The sequence below is a fragment of the Notothenia rossii genome, assembly GCF_949606895.1.
Source record: "Notothenia rossii genome assembly, chromosome: 1".
NCBI lineage: Eukaryota > Metazoa > Chordata > Actinopteri > Perciformes > Nototheniidae > Notothenia > Notothenia rossii.
In genome coordinates, this window is record NC_136912.1 from 96,782,925 (window position 1) to 96,806,278 (window position 23,354).

At 44.6% G+C, this 23,354-nt stretch overlaps 1 protein-coding gene and 1 long non-coding RNA gene across 4 annotated transcripts in view; both read left to right on the forward strand.

Moving 5' to 3' along the window:
- Nucleotides 1-16,764, forward strand: part of c1qtnf7 (C1q and TNF related 7) — a 30,436-nt gene extending 13,672 nt beyond the window's left edge. For 2 of the 3 annotated variants that reach the window (XM_079642872.1, XM_079642873.1), the window contains exons 2-4: nt 7,030-7,263; nt 9,803-10,061; nt 13,687-16,764. In XM_079642872.1, coding sequence (XP_079498998.1) covers nt 7,030-7,263; nt 9,803-10,061; nt 13,687-14,056 — 863 coding nt within the window. In that variant the 3' untranslated portion in view covers nt 14,057-16,764. The remainder of the gene's footprint in view (nt 1-7,029; nt 7,264-9,802; nt 10,062-13,686) is intronic. The other variant, XM_079642874.1, reaches the window with a different exon arrangement.
- Nucleotides 16,765-20,115: 3,351 nt separating this feature from the next.
- Nucleotides 20,116-21,737, forward strand: LOC307014768. Its single transcript, XR_013801313.1, has 2 exons — nt 20,116-20,792; nt 20,906-21,737. It is a non-coding gene; the product is annotated as an uncharacterized lncRNA (long non-coding RNA).
- The last annotated feature ends 1,617 nt before the right edge of the window (nt 21,738-23,354 follow it).

Sequence of the window (23,354 nt, forward strand, 5' to 3'; positions counted from 1 at the left end):
CCTCCATGTTTCCTCCTTGTTTCCTCCGTGTCTCCTCCATGTCTCCTCCGTGTCTCCTCCTTGTGTCCTCCGTGTTTCCTCCGTGTCTCCTCCGTGTCTCCTCCGTGTCTCCTCCATATTTCCTCCGTGTCTCCTCCATGTTTCCTCCGTGTCTCCTCCATGTTTCCTCCGTGTCTCCTCCATGTTTCCTCCTTGTTTCCTCCGTGTCTCCTCCATGTCTCCTCTATGTCTCCTCCATGTTTCCTCCTTGTTTCCTCGATCTTCCCCTGACGCTGTTTTGTCAGATCGGAGGAATGTTTCTGGGAGTGTTTCGGAGAGGAAGAGCAGGGTGTGAAAGGATGAAGAGTCACATCTGGCCTCCTGCTGCAGATCTATCCAGTAATGATTCAGTCTGCAGCCATGGCAACAGTGCTGTTTACAAACTGGAGATATCTGCACAGACGAGAACTCTGATAGAGGATGGATATCCTCGTGGATTCATCTTCTTCTTACAGACTCATGCATTTCCTAACATCTGGTCTTTCCTAACATCTGGTCTTTCCTAACATCTGGTCTACCGACGCTGTAAATCTTTTATCTCTTGATTTCCACACGGCATCTACTGCACGTCTGTCCGTCCTGGGAGAGGGATCCCTCCTCTGCTGCTCTCCCTGAGGTTTCTCCATGTTCCCCTTTAAACTGTGGGTTTCTCTGGAAGTGTTTCCTTGTACGATGTGAGGGTCTAAGGACAGAGGGTCTGAGGACAGAGGGTCTAAGGACAGAGGGTCTGAGACAGAGGGTCTAAGGACAGAGGGTCTGAGGACAGAGGGTCTAAGGACAGAGGGTCTAAGGACAGAGGGTCTAAGGACAGAGGGTGTCGTATTGTCATACTGATATTCTGTACAAACTGTGAAGTCCACTGAGACAAATGTAACATTTGTGATATTGGGCTATATAAATAAACATTGATTGATTGATTGATCGATTGATAGATTGATCGATTGATTGATAGCAGCTGATCGCTCACTTTCATGTCTCTCTCCGTCACTCTGAAACATCAGCACACAAAATGATTCATAAATTAAAGAGTCCTTAAAGACACTAAAGGACTACAGAGAGACACTAAGGGACTACATAGAGACACTAAAGGACTACATAGAGACACTAAGGGACTACAGAGAGACACTAAAGGACTACAGAGAGACACTAAAGGACTACAGAGAGACACTAAAGGACTACAGAGAGACACTAAAGGACTACATAGAGACACTAAGGGACTACAAAGAGACACTAAGGGACTACAGAGAGACACTAAGGGACTACATAGAGACACTAAAGGACTACATAGAGACACTAAGGGACTACAGAGAGACACTAAAGGACTACAGAGAGACACTAAAGGACTACAGAGAGACACTAAAGGACTACAGAGAGACACTAAAGGACTACATAGAGACACTAAGGGACTACAAAGAGACACTAAGGGACTACAGAGAGACACTAAAGGACTACAGAGAGACACTAAGGGACTACGGAGAGACACTAAGGACTACAGAGAGACACTAAAGGACTACAGAGAGACACTAAGGACTACAGAGAGACACTAAGGGACTACAGAGAGACACTAAGGACTACAGAGAGACACTAAGGGACTACAGAGAGACACTAAGGACTACATAGAGACACTAAGGGACTACAGAGAGACACTAAGGACTACGGAGAGACACTAAGGGACTACAGAGAGACACTAAGGACTACGGAGAGACACTAAAGGACTACAGAGAGACACTAAGGACTACGGAGAGACACTAAAGGACTACAAAGAGACACTAAGGACTACAGAGAGACACTAAGGACTACAAAGAGACACTAAAGAACTACAGAGAGACACTAAGGACTACAGAGAGACACTAAGGACTACGGAGAGACACTAAGGACTACATAGAGACATTAAAGGACTACAAAGAGACACTAAGGACTACAGAGAGACACTAAAGGACTACAGAGAGACACTGAGGACTACAGAGACACACTAAAGGACTACAAAGAGACACTAAGGACTACATAGAGACATTAAAGGACTACAAAGAGACACTAAGGACTACAGAGAGACACTAAAGGACTACAGAGAGACACTAAGGACTACAGAGAGACACTAAAGGACTACAAAGAGACACTAAGGACTACATAGAGACATTAAAGGACTACAAAGAGACACTAAGGACTACAGAGAGACACTAAAGGACTACAGAGAGACACTAAGGACTACGGAGAGACACTAAAGGACTACAAAGAGACACTAAGGACTACATAGAGACATTAAAGGACTACAAAGAGACACTAAGGACTACAGAGAGACACTAAGGACTACAGAGAGACACTAAAGGACTACAAAGAGACACTAAGGACTACAGAGAGACACTAAAGGACTACAAAGAGACACTAAAGGACTACGGAGAGACACTAAAGGACTACAAAGAGACACTAAAGGACTACGGAGAGACACTAAGGACTACAAAGAGACACTAAGGACTACAGAGAGACACTAAGGACTACAAAGAGACACTAAAGGACTACGGAGAGACACTGAAGGACTACAGAGAGACACTAAGGACTACAGAGAGACACTAAGGACTACAAAGAGACACTAAAGGACTACGGAGAGACACTAAGGATTACAAAGAGACACTAAAGGACTACAAAGAGACACTAAGGACTACGGAGAGACACTAAAGGACTACAGAGAGACACTAAAGGACTACAGAGAGACACTAAGGACTACGGAGAGACACTAAGGACTACAGAGAGACACTAAAGGACTACAAAGAGACACTAAGGACTACGGAGAGACACTAAGGACTACAGAGAGACACTAAAGGACTACAAAGAGACACTAAGGACTACGGAGAGACACTAAAGGACTACGGAGAGACACTAAAGGACTACAGAGAGACACTAAAGGACTACAGAGAGAAACTAAGGACTACGGAGAGACACTAAAGGACTACAAAAAGACACTAAAGGACTACAGAGAGACACTAAGGACTACAGAGAGACACTAAAGGACTACAGAGAGACACTAAGGACTACAGAGAGACACTAAGGGACTACAGAGAGACACTAAAGGACTACAGAGAGACACTAAGGACTACGGAGAGACACTAAGGGACTACAGAGAGACACTAAGGACTACGGAGAGACACTAAGGGACTACAGAGAGACACTAAGGACTACAGAGAGACACTAAGGACTACGGAGAGACACTAAGGACTACAGAGAGACACTAAGGACTACATAGAGACACTAAGGACTACATAGAGACACTAAAGGACTACAGAGAGACACTAAGGACTACAGAGAGACACTAAGGGACTACAGAGAGACACTAAAGGACTACAGAGAGACACTAAGGACTACAGAGAGACACTAAGGACTACGGAGAGACACTAAGGGACTACAGAGAGACACTAAGGACTACAGAGAGACACTAAGGACTACATAGAGACACTAAAGGACTACAGAGAGACACTAAGGACTACAGAGAGACACTAAGGGACTACAGAGAGACACTAAAGGACTACAAAGAGACACTAAGGACTACAGAGAGACACTAAGGACTACAAAGAGACACTAAAGGACTACGGAGAGACACTAAAGGACTACAAAGAGACACTAAGGACTACAGAGAGACACTAAAGGACTACGGAGAGACACTAAGGACTACAAAGAGACACTAAGGACTACAGAGAGACACTAAGGACTACAAAGAGACACTAAAGGACTACAGAGAGACACTAAGGACTACAGAGAGACACTAAGGACTACAGAGAGACACTAAGGACTACAAAGAGACACTAAAGGACTACAAAGAGACACTAAAGGACTACAGAGAGACACTAAGGACTACAGAGAGACACTAAGGACTACAGAGAGACACTAAGGACTACAAAGAGACACTAAAGGACTACGGAGAGACACTGAAGGACTACAAAGAGACACTAAAGGACTACGGAGAGACACTAAGGACTACAAAGAGACACTAAGGACTACAGAGAGACACTAAGGACTACAAAGAGACACTAAAGGACTACGGAGAGACACTGAAGGACTACAGAGAGACACTAAGGACTACAGAGAGACACTAAGGACTACAAAGAGACACTAAAGGACTACGGAGAGACACTAAGGATTACAAAGAGACACTAAAGGACTACAGAGAGACACTAAAGGACTACAAAGAGACACTAAGGACTACGGAGAGACACTAAAGGACTACGGAGAGACACTAAAGGACTACAGAGAGACACTAAAGGACTACAGAGAGACACTAAGGACTACGGAGAGACACTAAAGGACTACAAAAAGACACTAAAGGACTACAGAGAGACACTAAGGACTACAGAGAGACACTAAAGGACTACAGAGAGACACTAAGGACTACAGAGAGACACTAAGGGACTACAGAGAGACACTAAAGGACTACAGAGAGACACTAAGGACTACGGAGAGACACTAAGGGACTACAGAGAGACACTAAGGACTACGGAGAGACACTAAGGGACTACAGAGAGACACTAAGGACTACAGACAGACACTAAGGACTACGGAGAGACACTAAGGACTACAGAGAGACACTAAGGACTACATAGAGACACTAAGGACTACATAGAGACACTAAAGGACTACAGAGAGACACTAAGGACTACAGAGAGACACTAAGGGACTACAGAGAGACACTAAAGGACTACAGAGAGACACTAAGGACTACAGAGAGACACTAAGGACTACGGAGAGACACTAAGGGACTACAGAGAGACACTAAGGACTACAGAGAGACACTAAGGACTACATAGAGACACTAAAGGACTACAGAGAGACACTAAGGACTACAGAGAGACACTAAGGGACTACAGAGAGACACTAAAGGACTACAGAGAGACACTAAGGACTACAGAGAGACACTAAGGGACTACAGAGAGACACTAAGGACTACGGAGAGACACTAAGGGACTACAGAGAGACACTAAGGACTACGGAGAGACACTAAGGACTACAGAGAGACACTAAGGACTACGGAGAGACACTAAAGGACTACAAAGAGACACTAAGGACTACAGAGAGACACTAAGGACTACAAAGAGACACTAAAGGACTACAAAGAGACACTAAGGACTACAGAGAGACACTAAGGACTACATAGAGACACTAAGGGACTACAGAGAGACACTAAGGACTACGGAGAGACACTAAGGGACTACAGAGAGACACTAAGGACTACGGAGAGACACTAATGGACTACAGAGAGACACTAAGGACTACGGAGAGACACTAAAGGACTACAAAGAGACACTAAGGACTACAGAGAGACACTAAGGACTACAAAGAGACACTAAAGGACTACAAAGAGACACTAAGGACTACAGAGAGACACTAAAGGACTACAGAGAGACACTAAGGACTACAGAGAGACACTAAGGACTACGGAGAGACACTAAAGGACTACAAAGAGACACTAAAGGACTACGGAGAGACACTAAAGGACTACAAAGAGACACTAAGGACTACGGAGAGACACTAAAGGACTACGGAGAGACACTAAAGGACTACAAAGAGACACTAAGGACTACAGAGAGACACTAAAGGACTACAGAGAGACACTAAGGGACTACAGAGAGACACTAAGGACTACGGAGAGACACTAAAGACTACAAAGAGACACTAAGGATTACAGAGAGACACTAAAGGACTACAGAGAGACACTAAGGACTACAGAGAGACACTAAGGGACTACAGAGAAACACTAAGGACTACAGAGAGACACTAAAGGACTACAGAGAGACACTAAAGGACTACAGAGAGACACTAAGGACTACAGAGAGACACTAAGGGACTACAGAGAGACACTAAGGACTACAGAGAGACACTAAGGACTACAGAGAGACACTAAGGGACTACAGAGAGACACTAAGGACTACAGAGAGACACTAAGGACTACAGAGGGACACTAAAGGACTACAGAGAGACACTAAGGACTACGGAGAGACACTAAAGGACTACAGAGAGACACTAAGGGACTACATAGAGACACTAAAGGACTACAAAGAGACACTAAGGACTACGGAGAGACACTAAGGACTACAGAGAGACACTAAGGACTACAGAGAGACACTAAGGGACTACAGAGAGACACTAAGGACTACAGAGAGACACTAAGGGACTACAAAGAGACACTAAGGGACTACAAAGAGACACTAAGGACTACAGAGAGACACTAAGGACTACAGAGAGACACTAAGGGACTACAGAGAGACACTAAGGACTACAGAGAGACACTAAAGGACTACAGAGAGACACTAAAGGACTACAGAGAGACACTAAGGACTACGGAGAGACACTAAAGGACTACAAAGAGACACTAAAGGACTACAGAGAGACACTAAAGGACTACATAGAGACACTAAAGGACTACAAAGAGACACTAAAGGACTACAGAGAGACACTAAAGGACTACAGAGAGACACTAAGGGACTACAGAGAGACACTAAGGACTACGGAGAGACACTAAGGACTACAGAGAGACACTAAGGACTACAGAGAGACACTAAGGGACTACAGAGAGACACTAAGGACTACAGAGAGACACTAAGGGACTACAAAGAGACACTAAGGGACTACAAAGAGACACTAAGGACTACAGAGAGACACTAAAGGACTACAAAGAGACACTAAGGGACTACAAAGAGACACTAAGGACTACAGAGAGACACTAAGGACTACAGAGAGACCTCTCCTGTCGCCCTTGTCTCCTAGTGTCTCTTTCTGCTTACAGTGTGTGTGTGTGTGTGTGTGTGTGTGTGTGTGTGTGTGTGTGTGTGTGTGTGTGTGTGTGTGTGTGTGTGTGTGTGTGTGTGTGTGTGTGTGTGTGTGTGTGTGTGTGTGTGTGTGTGTGTGTGTGTGTGTGTGTGTGTGTGTGTGTGTGTGTGTGTGTGTGTGTGTGTGTGTGTGTGTGTGTGTGTGTGTGTGTGTGTGTGTGTGTGTGTGTGTGGACAGACCTGAGGATGTGGACCCTGATGGGAGTGTGTGTCCTGCACTGTGTGTCCGCTCAGCTGTTTGACTCCAAACTGAAGGGATCCCCTCGTCTGATCTGCAGCGTCTCCGGACCCCCGGGACCTCCAGGTGGACCGGGTCCCATCGGACCCCTGGGGAGCGAGGGGAGGCCGGGGAGAGATGGGAGGGACGGGAGAGACGGGATGACGAGGGAGAAGGGAGAGAGCGGAGACTCAGGTACAAAACACCTTAAGTCCAAGCCTTTGATGTAAAAGGGATCCTGATGTAAGTGTTGAATTGGGATCACCACGTAACGAGGGGGGGGCGGGGGGGTTGCTGAGGACGGAGATCTCCACTGTTGGGAGGGCTGTTTGATTTGAAACAGGTTATAAGTTAAAGAGGAACAGGTGAACTCAATCAGGTGATCAAACACAGAGACAGGAAGTAAGAGCAGGCAGTGGGGGGGGGGGGGGGGGGCACACCTTTCAGAACAAAACGGGAAAACAAAGACAGATCTTGAGACAAAATAAAACACAGAGCGATCGTGACAACAGAGACGTCCTTATGTCCTCTATCTGACAGCTCAGATTGTCCTGAAGAGGACGGTGTGTTACGTGATGAGACATTTTACACATGGCTACCAGGAGAACCAATCATATGGAAGCTCTCAGACCTCAGAGGGCCTCACGCACTATTTATTCTCCTCTGGTTTGGTTTGTGTCATTTTTAACTTCTGCAAACAAGCTTTAAACTCTAATCTAAATAAATCAGTAGTCCAGCGTCTCGTCTCTTGCAGCATTACAGCATCAGTGTATTTATAACCAGCTCTGATATCTGTCAGCGAGATCATTAAACGTCATGTTTTCCACGATGTCAGGAAACAGGAATTCAGACAAGAAGCTGCACGAGGAACAACACTCAGTCTGATGTTTGAACCACAGGAGAGGTACTCTGGTCTGGTACTTGAGTAAAAGTAGAAGTACTCAGATCTTGTACTTGAGTAAAAGTAGAAGTACTCAGATCTTGTACTTGAGTAAAAGTAGAAGTACTCAGATCTTGTTCTTGAGTAAAAGTAGAAGTACTCAGATCTTGTACTTGAGTAAAAGTAGAAGTACTCAGATCTTGTACTTGAGTAAAAGTAGAAGTACTCAGATCTTGTACTTGAGTAAAAGTAGAAGTACTCAGATCTTGTACTTGAGTAAAAGTAGAAGTACTCAGATCTTGTTCTTGAGTAAAAGTAGAAGTACTCAGATCTTGTACTTGAGTAAAAGCAGAAGTACTCAGATCTTGTTCTTGAGTAAAAGTAGAAGTACTCAGATCTTGTTCTTGAGTAAAAGTAGAAGTACTCAGATCTTGTACTTGAGTAAAGGTAGAAGTACTCAGATCTTGTACTTGAGTAAAAGTAGAAGTACTCAGATCTTGTACTTGAGTAAAAGTAGAAGTACTCAGGTCTTGTTCTTGAGTAAAAGTAGAAGTACTCAGATCTTGTACTTGAGTAAAAGTAGAAGTACTTAGATCTTGTTCTTGAGTAAAAGTAGAAGTACTCAGATCTTGTACTTGAGTAAAAGTAGAAGTACTCAGATCTTGTTCTTGAGTAAAAGTAGAAGTACTCAGATCTTGTTCTTGAGTAAAAGTAGAAGTATTCAGATCTTGTTCTTGAGTAAAAGTAGAAGTACTCAGATCTTGTTCTTGAGTAAAAGTAGAAGTACTCAGATCTTGTTCTTGAGTAAAAGTAGAAGTACTCAGATCTTGTACTTGAGTAAAGGTAGAAGTACTCAGATCTTGTACTTGAGTAAAAGTAGAAGTACTCAGATCTTGTACTTGAGTAAAAGTAGAAGTACTCAGGTCTTGTTCTTGAGTAAAAGTAGAAGTACTCAGATCTTGTACTTGAGTAAAGGTAGAAGTACTCAGATCTTGTACTTGAGTAAAAGTAGAAGTACTCAGATCTTGTACTTGAGTAAAAGTAGAAGTACTCAGATCTTGTTCTTGAGTAAGAGTAGAAGTACTCAGATCTTGTACTTGAGTAAAAGTAGAAGTACTCAGATCTTGTACTTGAGTAAAAGTAGAAGTACTCAGGTCTTGTTCTTGAGTAAAAGTAGAAGTACTCAGATCTTGTACTTGAGTAAAGGTAGAAGTACTCAGATCTTGTACTTGAGTAAAAGTAGAAGTACTCAGATCTTGTACTTGAGTAAAAGTAGAAGTACTCAGATCTTGTTCTTGAGTAAAAGTAGAAGTACTCAGATCTTGTTCTTGAGTAAAAGTAGAAGTACTCAGATCTTGTACTTGAGTAAAGGTAGAAGTACTCAGATCTTGTACTTGAGTAAAAGTAGAAGTACTCAGATCTTGTACTTGAGTAAAGGTAGAAGTACTCAGATCTTGTACTTGAGTAAAAGTAGAAGTACTCAGATCTTGTACTTGAGTAAAAGTAGAAGTACTCAGGTCTTGTTCTTGAGTAAAAGTAGAAGTACTCAGATCTTGTACTTGAGTAAAGGTAGAAGTACTCAGATCTTGTACTTGAGTAAAAGTAGAAGTACTCAGATCTTGTACTTGAGTAAAAGTAGAAGTACTCAGATCTTGTTCTTGAGTAAAAGTAGAAGTACTCAGATCTTGTTCTTGAGTAAAAGTAGAAGTACTCAGGTCTTAGTGTAGGAATACTCTGTTACAGTCCTGCATTCAATATCAAATATAGTTAAAGTAGCGACAGTAAAAGTAGTCATGGTGCAGATTGGTCCATAAATTGTTTGTAATATCTTCGTAATATTCGTCTCTGTCTCAGGACTGAAGGGCCGGCTCGGGCCCTCCGGTCTGATCGGGGTCAGAGGTCACCGCGGAACCCCGGGGAAGCGAGGCCCGGCTGGAGAGCAGGGAGACCCTGGTCTGCATGGTCCTCCGGGGCTGGAGGGGCTGCAGGGGGTCAGAGGAACCCGAGGAACCAGAGGAACCTCAGGAACCTGCAGGTGTGGTTCCCTCACGCCCAGATCCGCCTTCTCTGCAGGCATCACCAGCAGCTACCCGGCAGAAAAGACCCCCATCAGGTTTGTAACTTCAAATCAGCTGCTGTCTAGAGAAAGTGATGAGTTGGGCAAATATGCAAAGAAACACAATATGAATATGAAGTCTTTTAAGATTTGTGTAATGCTTGCAAGCATGACGGCTCCTTCTGAGTGTGACAGACTCTCTTATAGGGAGACATCAAATATCATTTGCATGACAGCAACATGTGGTCCACGTGGATCACAATAAGCAAAACTCACACCCTACAAAGAACAGTTTGGTGTCGCAGCTCCCCCAAGAGCAAATCTCTACCTGTAGTGTCATAAAACCCTTTGTGAACACATCTGTTATCACACATCCATTTCTATGCTATTCCCAGTGTGAGGGAAACTTCTGAAGCAAGAGGAGTCAGGACTCAGAGAGACACGAGGAGAGCTGGAGCTCTGATGGAGTCAGGACTCAGAGAGACACGAGGAGAGCTGGAGCTCTGATGGAGTCAGGACTCAGAGAGACACGAGGAGAGCTGGAGCTCTGATGGAGTCAGGACTCAGAGAGACATGAGGAGAGCTGGAGCTCTGATGGAGTCAGGACTCAGAGACACGAGGAGAGCTGGAGCTCTGATGGAGTCAGGACTCAAAGACACACGAGGAGAGCTGGAGCTCTGATGGAGTCAGGACTCAGAGAGACGAGGAGAGCTGGAGCTCTGATGGAGTCAGGACTCAAAGACACACGAGGAGAGCTGGAGCTCTGATGGAGTCAGGACTCAGAGACACGAGGAGAGCTGGAGCTCTGATGGAGTCAGGACTCAAAGACACACGAGGAGAGCTGGAGCTCTGATGGAGTCAGGACTCAGAGAGACACGAGGAGAGCTGGAGCTCTGATGGAGTCAGGACTCAGAGAGACACGAGGAGAGCTGGAGCTCTGATGGAGTGAGGACTCAGAGACACGAGGAGAGCTGGAGCTCTGATGGAGTCAGGACTCAGAGACACGAGGAGAGCTGGAGCTCTGATGGAGTCAGGACTCAGAGACACGAGGAGAGCTGGAGCTCTGATGGAGTGAGGACTCAGAGACACGAGGAGAGCTGGAGCTCTGATGGAGTCAGGACTCAGAGACACGAGGAGAGCTGGAGCTCTGATGGAGTCAGGACTCAGAGACACGAGGAGAGCTGGAGCTCTGATGGAGTCAGGACTCAGAGAGACACGAGGAGAGCTGGAGCTCTGATGGAGCCAGGACTCAGAGAGACACGAGGAGAGCTGGAGCTCTGATGGAGTCAGGACTCAGAGACACGAGGAGAGCTGGAGCTCTGATGGAGTCAGGACTCAGAGAGACACGAGGAGAGCTGGAGCTCTGATGGAGTCAGGACTCAGAGAGACACGAGGAGAGCTGGAGCTCTGATGGAGTCAGGACTCAGAGAGACACGAGGAGAGCTGGAGCTCTGATGGCAAACACTGACGGTTTATTTGGAGCTTCGGCCGGAGAATTCACAAGACAGGTCACGAGTCACGAGTTGACACGTTGAACTTGAGATGCCATTCCAACTCTGAAGATCTGTACCCCAGACCCATGTATTTAATAATAATAATAATAATAATACTAATACTTCATTTATTTTATGTAGGCGCCTTTCAAGACTCTCAAGGTCGCCGTACAAACATACAAAAAAACAAGATACACAATACATAACGCCAGCATAAGAAACATAAACAAGACAATACAGTTTATAAAAAATCGAATAAATAAAACAGAGGATGTGTGATGGATAATGATCAGGGTGGATATGCGAGTGTGAAGAGATATGTTTTGAGACGTGATTTGAAAATGGGGAGAGAGTCAGTGTTGCGGATGTCAGGTGAGAGGGAGATCCAGAGGCAAGGTGCTAGTTCAGAGAGAATAATCAACATTGTGCATAACAAGATAGAACCATAACACCTCTATCAGCTGACGCCAGCAGGCAGGACAGGGAGACAGAGCACTGAGAGCCTCCAAGGTTACAGGTGCCTGCGCTCAGTCAGGACAGAACGGATAAACTGGGTCAAAGTTATGGGCCTTGGAAAATATTTCCCCAACACCCAACACCCAGGATACAGCAGTTACATTTCATTAGGATTACACTTTCAAGCTTGAATAACCTAATTGCCATAAAAATCAGATGGGGAAAGAAGAGGAGTACAAATACTTTGTTACTGTACTTAAATACATTTTTCTGGTATCAGTACTTTACTCCACTACTTTTTACTTTGACTTCTTACATGTTGAACACAAATACCTGTACTTTCTACTTCTTACATTTTGAACACAAATACCTGTACTTTCTACTTCTTACATGTTGAACACAAATACCTGTACTTTCTACTTCTTACATGTTGAACACAAATACCTGTACTTTCTACTTCTTACATGTTGAACACAAATACCTGTACTTTCTACTTCTTACATGTTGAACACAAATACCTGTACTTTCTACTTCTTACATTTTGAACACAAACACCTGTACTTTCTACTTCTCACATGTTGAACTAAAATACCTGTACTTTCTACTTCTTACATGTTGAACACTAATACCTGTACTTTCTACTTCTTACATGTTGAACCCAAATACCTGTACTTTCTACTTCTTACATGTTGAACACTAATACCTGTACTTTCTACTTCTTACATGTTGAACACAAATACCTGTACTTTCTACTTCTTACATGTTGAACTCAAATACCTGTACTTTCTACTTCTTACATGTTGAACCCAAATACCTGTACTTTCTACTTCTTACATGTTGAACTCAAATACCTGTACTTTCTACTTCTAACATGTTGAACCCAAATACCTGTACTTTCTACTTCTTACATGTTGAACTCAAATACCTGTACTTTCTACTTCTTACATGTTGAACCCAAATACCTGTACTTTCTACTTCTTACATGTTGAACTCAAATACCTGTACTTTCTACTTCTTACATGTTGAACACAAATACCTGTACTTTCTACTTCTTACATGTTGAACACAAATACCTGTACTTTCTACTTCTTACATGTTGAACCCAAATACCTGTACTTTCTACTTCTTACATGTTGAACCCAAATACCTGTACTTTCTACTTCTTACATGTTGAACCCAAATACCTGTACTTTCTACTTCTTACATGTTGAACCCAAATACCTGTACTTTCTACTTCTTACATGTTGAACCCAAATACCTGTACTTTCTACTTCTTACATGTTGAACCCAAATACCTGTACTTTCTACTTCTCTCATTTTCCAAACAGGCTGGTTCCTTTAGTCTGAATGTGTGTTTGGTGGCGTGATCATTATTATTTAGAGTCATTGCGTGCCTATTGATTTGAACACGATCCGTGTATCCATCATTTCCTGGTCTTCTCTAAAGAAGAGGGACCAATGGAAACGTTGTCATGTTGCCGTTGGTCACCATGGAAACATTCATTAGCTAACAATGACATTATTGTTCTATTAATATAAAGGGAGGTCAGGTACTCTTTAAAACAGCTGCTAGTTATGGGTACTTTTTACTGAAGTACATTTCAAAGCCTCTTTACTTTGACTTGAGTAAAGAAGTTTAGTCAGTACTTCTACTTTCACCAGAGTATTTTTAAACATGAGTATCTGTACTTCTACTTGAGTAAAGGATGTTTGTACTTTGCCCTCTCTAACAGGTTCAACAAGGTGCTGTTGAACGAGGGGGGGAACTACGACCCTCAGACGGGGAAGTTCATGTGCTCCCTCCCCGGGATCTACTTCTTCTCCTACCACATCACGCTGGCCAACAAGCACCTGGCCATCGGGCTGGTGCACAACGGGCAGTACCGCATCAAGACCTTCGACGCCAACACGGGGAACCACGACTCGGCCTCGGGGTCCACCGCCATGTTCCTGAACCCCGAGGACCAGGTGTGGCTGGAGATCTTCTTCAAGGACCAGAACGGCCTGTTTGCAGAACCGGGCTGGAGCGACTCGCTGTTCTCCGGGTTCCTGCTGTACGCTGACACCGACTACATGGACACACTGGCAGAGGAGTACTCCTAGAGACAGAGAGGGGACCCTGAAGGCAGCATCGAATACTCTTAGATACAGAGGGGACCATGAAGGCAGCATCGAATACTCAGAGACACACACCTAGAAACAGAAGGATACAGAGGGGACCCTGAAGGCAGCATCGAATACTCAGAGACACACACCTAGAAACAGAAGGATACAGAGGGGAGCCTGAAGGCAGCATTGAATACTCTTAGAGACAGAGGGGACCATGAAGGCAGCATCGAATACTCTTCGAGACAGAGGGGAGCCTGAAGGCAGCATCAAATACTCATAGAGACACACACCTAGAAACAGAAGGATACAGAGGGGACCCTGAAGGCAGCATCGAATACTCATAGAGACAGAGACAGAGGGGACCCTGAAGGCAGCATCGAATACTCAGAGACAGAGACAGAGGGGACCCTGAAGGCAGCATCGAATAATCATAGAGACACACACCTAGAAACAGAAAGATACAGAGGGGACCCTGAAGGCAGCATCAAATACTCTTACGGCCCGTCTACACTACAGGCATCAAAAAATCTTGAAGCTGGGCGTGTCTGAAGCTTGGCGATTTTTTGCGAGCAACGCGACCAACAACCAATCACATGAATCTCCCGCCCCCGACATACAAAGCAATAGCAATGTTAAAACGAGGTAAACTGGATATAAACTCTCCAAACAGGAGAAAACCTACCAGTTTCACCCACTGTCTCTGCCACCTCCCTCCATGCCTGGTTCCTCCGGTTTGTATCCCGGTAAATAGTTCTGGTTGTAAAGAACCGGGTGATTTGCTACCGTAATTTCTCGTTTGGAATATGAGGAAATGAACTGCGGTCTGGCTCTCCCAGCTTGCACGCGGTTTGATTGGCTGCGCTTGCACTAGTGGGATTTGCATAAACGGGATTTGATTGGCTGATGCCAAGCATCGAGCCTCAAAAGTTGAACAATGTTCAACTTTTGAAGATTAAAAATTAAAAAAAGATTAAAAATCTTCTACGTCACCCCATTCAAGTGAATGGGCGAAGCGTTGAAAGCATTTTTGGATGCCTGTAGTGTAGACGGGCCGTTAGAGACAAGAAAGAGTGGACCCTGAAGGCAGCATCAAATACTCATAGAGACACACACCTAGAAACAAAAATATACAGAGGGGACCCTGAAGGCAGCATCGAATACTCATAGAGACAGAGACAGAGGGGACCCTGAAGGCAGCATCGAATACTCATAGAGACAGAAACAGAGGGGACCCTGAAGGCAGCATCGAATACTCATAGAAACAGAGACAGCGGGGACCCTGAAGGCAGCATCGAATACTCATAGAAACAAAGACAGAGGGGACCCTGAAGGCAGCATCGAATACTAATAGAAACAGAGACAGAGGGGACCCTGAGGGCAGCATTGAATACTCATAGAGACAGAAACAGAGGGGACCCTGAAGGCAGCATCGAATACTCATAGAAACAGAGACAGAGGGGACCCTGAAGGCAGCATCGAATACTCATAGAAACAGAGACAGAGGGGACCCTGAGGGCAGCATTGAATACTCATAGAGACAGAAACAGAGGGGACCCTGAAGGCAGCATCAAATACTCATAGACACAGAGACAGAGGGGACCCTGAAGGCAGCATCGAATACTCATAGAAACAGAGACAGAGGGGACCCTGAAGGCAGCATTGAATACTCATAGAGACAGAAACAGAGGAGACCCTGAAGGCAGCATCAAATACTCATAGAGACAGACTGAGACAGAGGGGACCCTGAAGGCAGCATCGAAAACTCTTAGAGACAGAGGGGACCCTGAAGGTGGCATTGAATACTCTTAGAGACAGAGGGGACCCTGAAGGCAGCATTGAATACTCTTAGAGACAGAGGGGACCCTGAAGGCAGCATCAAATACTCTTAGAGACAGAAACAGAGACCCTGGCCTGAACTAGAAGCCCTACTAATAAAAATCTGAATATGTAAGAAATCTAGTCGTAGTTCTGGACCCCGACCTCAATTACAAAACACACATTCACACAATTACTAAATCAGCATACTATCACCTGAAATACATAGACTTAGAACACTCATGTCTCAACAAGACCTTGAAAACCCAATTCACACATTTGTGTTCAGCAGGTTTGATTACTGTAACAGTGTTTTACTCGTCTCTGTAAAAGAAACGTTAAAAAACTGCAACTAATCCAGAGTCCTGACCAAAACAAAAAGAGTAGATCTCAGATCTGGCTACCAGGAGCTCACAGAATAGATGTAACATTTGTATTGCTAACTTTTAAAGCATTAAATGGTTTGGGACCCCAATATATGTCCGATATGCTGCTCTGTGACGAGCCGATGAGTCTTACTCGTTGTCCCCGGCTCAGAACCAAACCCTCTGACGCTGCTTTAGTTTTCATGCTCCCCACTAATGGAACAAACTTCCCGAAAACCCGAGGTCTTCTTCACCAGCGCTGAGTTCTTTTAAATCGAGGCTAAAGACTTTTTTTTAGCTGCCTACCCAGAAGTATTTTAACTTGTTTTAGCACCTACTGTATTTACAGTGTTGTTTTTAAACCATCTCTTTTTTGCATGGCTTTTATGGATCTGTTATTCCATTGTGTTTATTTATTGTGTTCCTTTCTTTTGTTTTCTTATTGTGGGATTTAAAGTACTTTGAATTGCCTCTGTGTCTGAAAATGTGCTTTATAAATAAACGTACCTTACCTTACCTGAAGGCAGCATCTCCTGGTCCAATGGGATTCCTTCATGTGGTTCTGGATTACGTCAGGACATAATAACAATCAGCCAAAGGGGAGATGCTAAACTAAGCTAAGCTAATTCCACCGTGATGGCACCATGTTCTGGATGTAAACAAAAGAGTCAATGAAATTATTTTTGATTTGTCTCGTGAGCTCCTTCTGTTTTGATTTATTAAGGAGGATTTTATTTTTTTGTTGTTTTATGTTGGAGAGGTCGTGGTGGAGAGGTTTGTGAGCCCCGATGAACCTGGGGGCTGTGCTGTCTGGAGCCCTGATGAACCTGGCTCTGTGCTGTCTGCAGCCCTGATGAACCTGGCTCTGTGCTGTCTGGAGCCCTGATGAACCTGGGGGCTGTGCTGTCTGGAGCCCTGATGAACCTGGCTCTGTGCTGTCTGGAGCCTTGTGGTCCTGGCTCTGTGCTGTCTGGAGCCCTGATGAACCTGGCTCTGTGCTGTCTGGAGCCTTGATGAACCTGGCTCTGTGCTGTCTGGAGCCTTGATGAACCTGGCTCTGTGCTGTCTGGAGCCTTGTGGTCCTGGCTCTGTGCTGTCTGGAGCCTTGTGGTCCTGGCTCTGTGCTGTCTGGAGCCCTGATGAACCTGGCTCTGTGCTGTCTGGAGCCCTGATGAACCTGGCTCTGTGCTGTCTGGAGCCCTGATGAACCTGGCTCTGTGCTGTCTAGAGCCCTGATGAACCTGGCTCTGTGCTGTCTGGAGCCTTGATGAACCTGGCTCTGTGCTGTCTGGAGCCTTGATGAACCTGGCTCTGTGCTGTCTGGAGCCTTGTGGTCCTGGCTCTGTGCTGTCTGGAGCCTTGTGGTCCTGGCTCTGTGCTGTCTGGAGCCTTGATGAACCTGGCTCTGTGCTGTCTAGAGCCCTGATGAACCTGGCTCTGTGCTGTCTGGAGCCCTGATGAACCTGGCTCTGTGCTGTCTGGAGCCCTGATGAACCTGGCTCTGTGCTGTCTAGAGCCCTGATGAACCTGGCTCTGTGCTGTCTGGAGCCTTGTGGTCCTGCTAGGGTCTCCCATGGCAAATTCATCTCAGGCAACGGGCCAGACTAAGATTGGTTCAAAGACCTCATGAAAGACGACACAAGAAGTGAGGATACCCGGCCCGGAGGAAGCCCAAGTCCCGGAGGAAGCCCGAGTCCCGGAGGAAGCCCGAGTCCTCCTCCTGGACCCAGGCCCCGAAAGAGGACTCGTCGGCGATGTCACAAGTTCGGCACATTTATAGTTGTTTTTTGGTTTGGCACATCTTAACTCTCCTTCCAATCAGCTCGCTCCCCTCACCAGGTCTCCCCAGCCCCTCCCCTCACCTGGTCTCCCCAGCCCCTCCCCTCCCCTGGTCTCCCCAGCCCCTCCCCTCACCTGGTCTCCCCAGCCCCTCTCCTCACCTGCTACTCATTCCCTCATTAGCTCCAGAGTATACACACCACCTCACTCTCACTCGTCCTCTGACAGATTGTCTTGTGTATTCGGCCAAGCTCTCCAGCGTTTCAATATCTTTTGTCCAGTTATCTGTCCTTGACCCTGCCTGTTATCGGACCTCCAGTTTCCTGCCTGCCCCCCTTCTTGGATTTGTTTGCCTGACTGCTGGATCTCCTGGTTTTCACCCTGCTTGTCCCTGACCCGACTAAACAGAACATTCTGAACACTGGTTGTTTCTGTGTCGTGCTGTTGGGTTCTGATCGGTACCTGTGAGCGTGACAGTACAATCTGACTAACATGAACCCAGCCGACTCAGCGACGCAAGAGGTCATGTTACAACGTTCTAATGATGTCATGGTGTAAGTTCAGTGTTTTGGTCTATCACAGTGTATACTCACTCAAACTCATTTACTGCACATCAGTGCAATATACAACTTCTTACAACAACAACAACAACAACAACAACAAATAATAGAAACATTTTAAAAATAAAAATATAAAAAGAATGAATATATGAATTCTAATTATATCTAACTATATTTAGTTCGTAGTATGTTGGTCTATTATATACTCACTCGTACAGTTCTTTATATGGTGTATTCTCAAAATATTATTCATATCGTTTTTACTCTTAATGTTTATTTTTTATTCTATCTGTATCTCTTATATTATATTATAAATGAATGAATGATATGTAATCTGATTATTATCGTGTGTGTGGGGGGGATTATTGATCAGCACACACACACACACACACACACACACACACACACACACACACACACACACACTGCTATCACTCTGTAGTTGCAGCACTCATTGTTTGCATTTCAGCAAAGAAATGTGTTTATTTAAATGTTTTGTTAAACATAGCATCAACCCTTTAGGAATCAGACATAACTGGATTTCTATCAGGAGAGACACAAGCTCCATATGGTGTGTGTGTGTGTGTGTGTGTGTGTGTGTGTGTGTGTGTGTGTGTGTGTGTGTGTGTGTGTGTGTGTGTGTGTGTGTGTGTGTGTGTGTGTGTGTGTGTGTGTGTGTGTGTGTGTGTGTGTGTGTGTGTGTGTGTGTGTGTGTGTGTGTGTGTGTCTCCCCCTCTCCCCCTGATTGTCTCCCTCCAGGTGCAGCCTCTCCCTCAGGTGCTCCCAATCCCCAACCAGGGCCTCCACAAAGGCCCAGAGGAAGGCTGCAGTCTCTCTCTCTCTCCTTCTCCTCTGGGCTGCATGGATGGCAGTGGGTGATCTGTAGTGATGGCAGTTTGACACTGAAGCTTCGATGCGTGCTTCAAACCCTGGACTTCCTATTCCATAGAAGCAGTGATTCCAAGCTTGCTTCAAATCACGTGACATGTGACGTCCGAAGCAGCAACTGCTTCATTTCCTGAATCAACTCACTGGTTCGCCGTCCAATCAGGTGATTCAATGCACTGCCTCGTCTCGAATCTGACTGGTTGAAACAGTTTCAATTTGAGCGTCACTTAGTAAGTGACACTTACTTTATAACCGTTCAAAAAAATGCACAATGTGTGGGTTGTCGTCGTAGTTTGCATTGTTGCTGTTGAGTTGTTGGTATTGTGTTGGTATTGGATCATTATGGAGCCAGCCAGGAAGAACACTTCAATCTGATTGCGCATGATAAGGTAGGTCAGCTGGTTGTTATGTAACGTAAGAAAAGTAACGTAGACATCAGTAAATGTATACGTTAAATACTACAGTATTATAGCTATGGTCTATATTAAGTAGCATTGGAGTAAAATCATGCATATGACCAATGTAGCCATTAGGCTAGCTTTATAGACTCAAATTGTATTTTTATTTCCAACTGGCTTTCTCCACGGGTCCAGGGCTTGGTGTGTTCAACTGAACTGAAGTATCATGGGAAATACTTCCTGCTGCTGTGAACCAGGGGAACACAAGGGGCACGTATTATATTAGTATTCACTAGTAACACTAACACAATATGCTATGACTGTATTCCATGACTCACAAGTCTGCTTCCTTTGAGTGCAATTTTACATACATCCTTATTTCCTTTTTTTGGGTTTTGTTTTTATTCTTTATGTTTTCAAAGAGAGGCCGTCAGTGGGAGCAGCTCTTTCGACGCTGTAAACAGACGTGAGACCTCTGTCCTCTGAGGACTATGACACAGCGGACGCATGCCTGCAAATGCTCGCCCCCTTTTTCCAGACAACAGTGGAACTCTCCGAGGAGAAAAGAGTCTCAGGGTCAAAGGTCATCCCAATGACGAAGATGTTAATGCTATACTTGTACGACACAATTGGAAAAACAAGCCACGACACAGCGAGACTACTGGGACAGAACATGGTGTCAATTATGCAGAACAAGTTTGACACCACGGAGAGCCAAACTGCATTGACCCTTTCAACACTGCTGGATCCTAGATTCAAAACAATTGGATTCTATAATCAAGCGCAGGCAGCGGCATCAGTTAAATGACTGACAGCACTTTGCACACAACTGAGGAAAAACGCACCACCTGACACACCTACAGAAGAGCAGCCCCCACATCAGCTCAACCGGCACCAGCAAGTGTTGGCAATCCATCATCCACAGGTAATGTTATAAATAGTTCATTGATCAAATGCAGGGCAAAATAAGTCCAAGTAAAAAAGCACACACATTGAAAGCTCTCAGTACTGATGATTACAGTCGTGTTTGTCTTTCAGGTCTTAACCTTTGGGAAACTCTGGGCAGAGATGCTTCTGAAGCGAGGAGGGCAAGGAATGCCACAGCAGATGCTACAGCGGAGGTGCAGCGGTACATGACTGATCCACCGCTGGAAAGATCACAAGACCCTCTGGAGTACTGGGTGCACCACCAAAATGTGTAACCTAATCTCTTCAAACTGGCCGAACCATTTGTATACATGCCAGCATCATCTGTTCCATGTGAGCGAGTGTTTTCCAAATGCGGGGAAATTGTTAGCAAGAAAATAAACCGGCTCAATCCGAAAAATAATGTACCTGAATAAAATTCTTTGAGTGTTCCCGAACCCACATGAACACCCCCTGCCATAATGACACACCACAACCTGTGCCATATGTTCCCAGAACCCTCTCCTCAATAACACAATGCACACGTTCATCCAGCTTGATTTGTAAATGATATTCATGATATATACAGTTCATATGTCTTAGTGTGTGTGTGAGTATCAGAATTATTTTCATGGCAAAGCTCCTTTAAATCCACTGCAGCCTTGCACTTCGCCAGGAGAGGGCGCTGTAACTGAAGCTTCGAGAAATGAACCCATTTCCGACACAATTGGCCCGAGTGGTTCGATGCTTCATTTGCCCATCACTAGTGATCTGTGTAGTTTGTTGTTGTCTATGTTGGACGTGCAACTTGTAGAAGTTCTGACCAGTGTCTTGGTTTACTGTTGTCGCTTTCTTTTATGAGAAAGTTGTTTTGGTTTGTCGTAAGTTTGCATTTCAAATTGGCTGGTGAGGCTCTTTACTCTCTTTGACTAATTAAAACATTGCCTTGTGGCTTCAGCAATCACTTTCCTCTCCTTTTCTCTCTTCCCTTTGTACCCCTAGTCCAGGAGGGAAGGTAACACACACACACACACACACACACACACACACACACACACACACACAGAGAGAGACACCCCCCCCAATTGCATTACCTGCAATACTCTGATGGACAGGTGTGTGTGTGTGTGTGTGTGTGTGTGTGTGTGTGTCTGTGTGTGTGTGTGTGTGTGTGTGTGTGTGTGTGTGTGTGTGGTCAATGATCCAGATGCTCTGTGTGAACAGCAGGTGCAGGAGGAAATGAAGACGGATGTATTTTAAATGTTCAGATTGAATTATTAATTAATAAATATGTATCTCATCAAACTGCTAAACAGAAGTAACAAATATGAATGAATGTATAAAATGAAATTAAACTGCATCATTATAAGAGATAGTCCTCTATCCTTTGAGGTGATGAGGTTGAATGATTTATTCATGTGTTTATTTAGTTTTTTTCTGTTTTCTTTAGTGTTTTTTGGTTTTGATTTAGATTTTTTTAGGCTAATTAAATTAAAATGCAGTCTTTTTTTCATTGGGTGTTTTCTACTTGTTAATGAATGATATGCCTGTTTTATCATTTATTGTTAGTTTGTGAAAAGCAAAGCAGCAGCACAAACTGAAACAGCTGCAGAGCGTAACACTGGCCACCAGGGGGCAGTGTCTTCATTCAGTAAACACATGGAAAAACAAATACTATAAGACGCGGTGCTGTTATTGAAATGTTGTGATTTGTCTCATCAAGAGAAACCCTGAGAGTGTTTCCTCTCAGCTTCGCTCTGACAGGTGAAGGCCAGGTGGAAACAACCTCTCCTCCTCCTCCCTTCCTCCCTTCCTCATTCTTTCATTCCTTCCCTTGAACCCTCACCTCCTCCCTCTCCTCCCTGTGATGCCTTCTATGTCACATTCAAACCAAACTTCACACAGAGATGTTTGCTCAGTGGTCAATTGTAATAACAGGTTATTATTTTACAGTCCATCGTTTTTTTAGGGTTGACCAAAAGAGTTTTTGTTTTCATTCTGACTTTAAACTCTTCTATTCTGAGATGTTGCCCCAATGTGATTCAGTAGGCCGGTTATACCATGGCCCTTAGCTGTGATATAATGACCATATACCACAGCCCTTAGCTGTGATATAATGACCATATACCACGCCCCCTAGCTGTGATATAATGATCATATACCACAGCCCCTAGCTGTGATATAATGACCATATACCACGGCCCTTAGCTGTGATATAATGACCATATAACATGCCCCTTAGCTGTGATATAATGACCATATACCATGGCCCTTAGCTGTGATATATGACCATATACCAAGCCCCCTAGCTGTGATATAATGACCATATAACACGCCCCTTAGCTGTGATATAATGACCATATACCATGGCCCTTAGCTGTGATATAATGACCATATACCACGCCCCCTAGCTGTGATATAATGACCATATACCAAGCCCCCTAGCTGTGATATAATGACCATATAACACGCCCCTTAGCTGTGATATAATGACCATATACCATGGCCCTTAGCTGTGATATAATGACCATATACCACGCCCCCTAGCTGTGATATAATGACCATATACCACGCCCCCTAG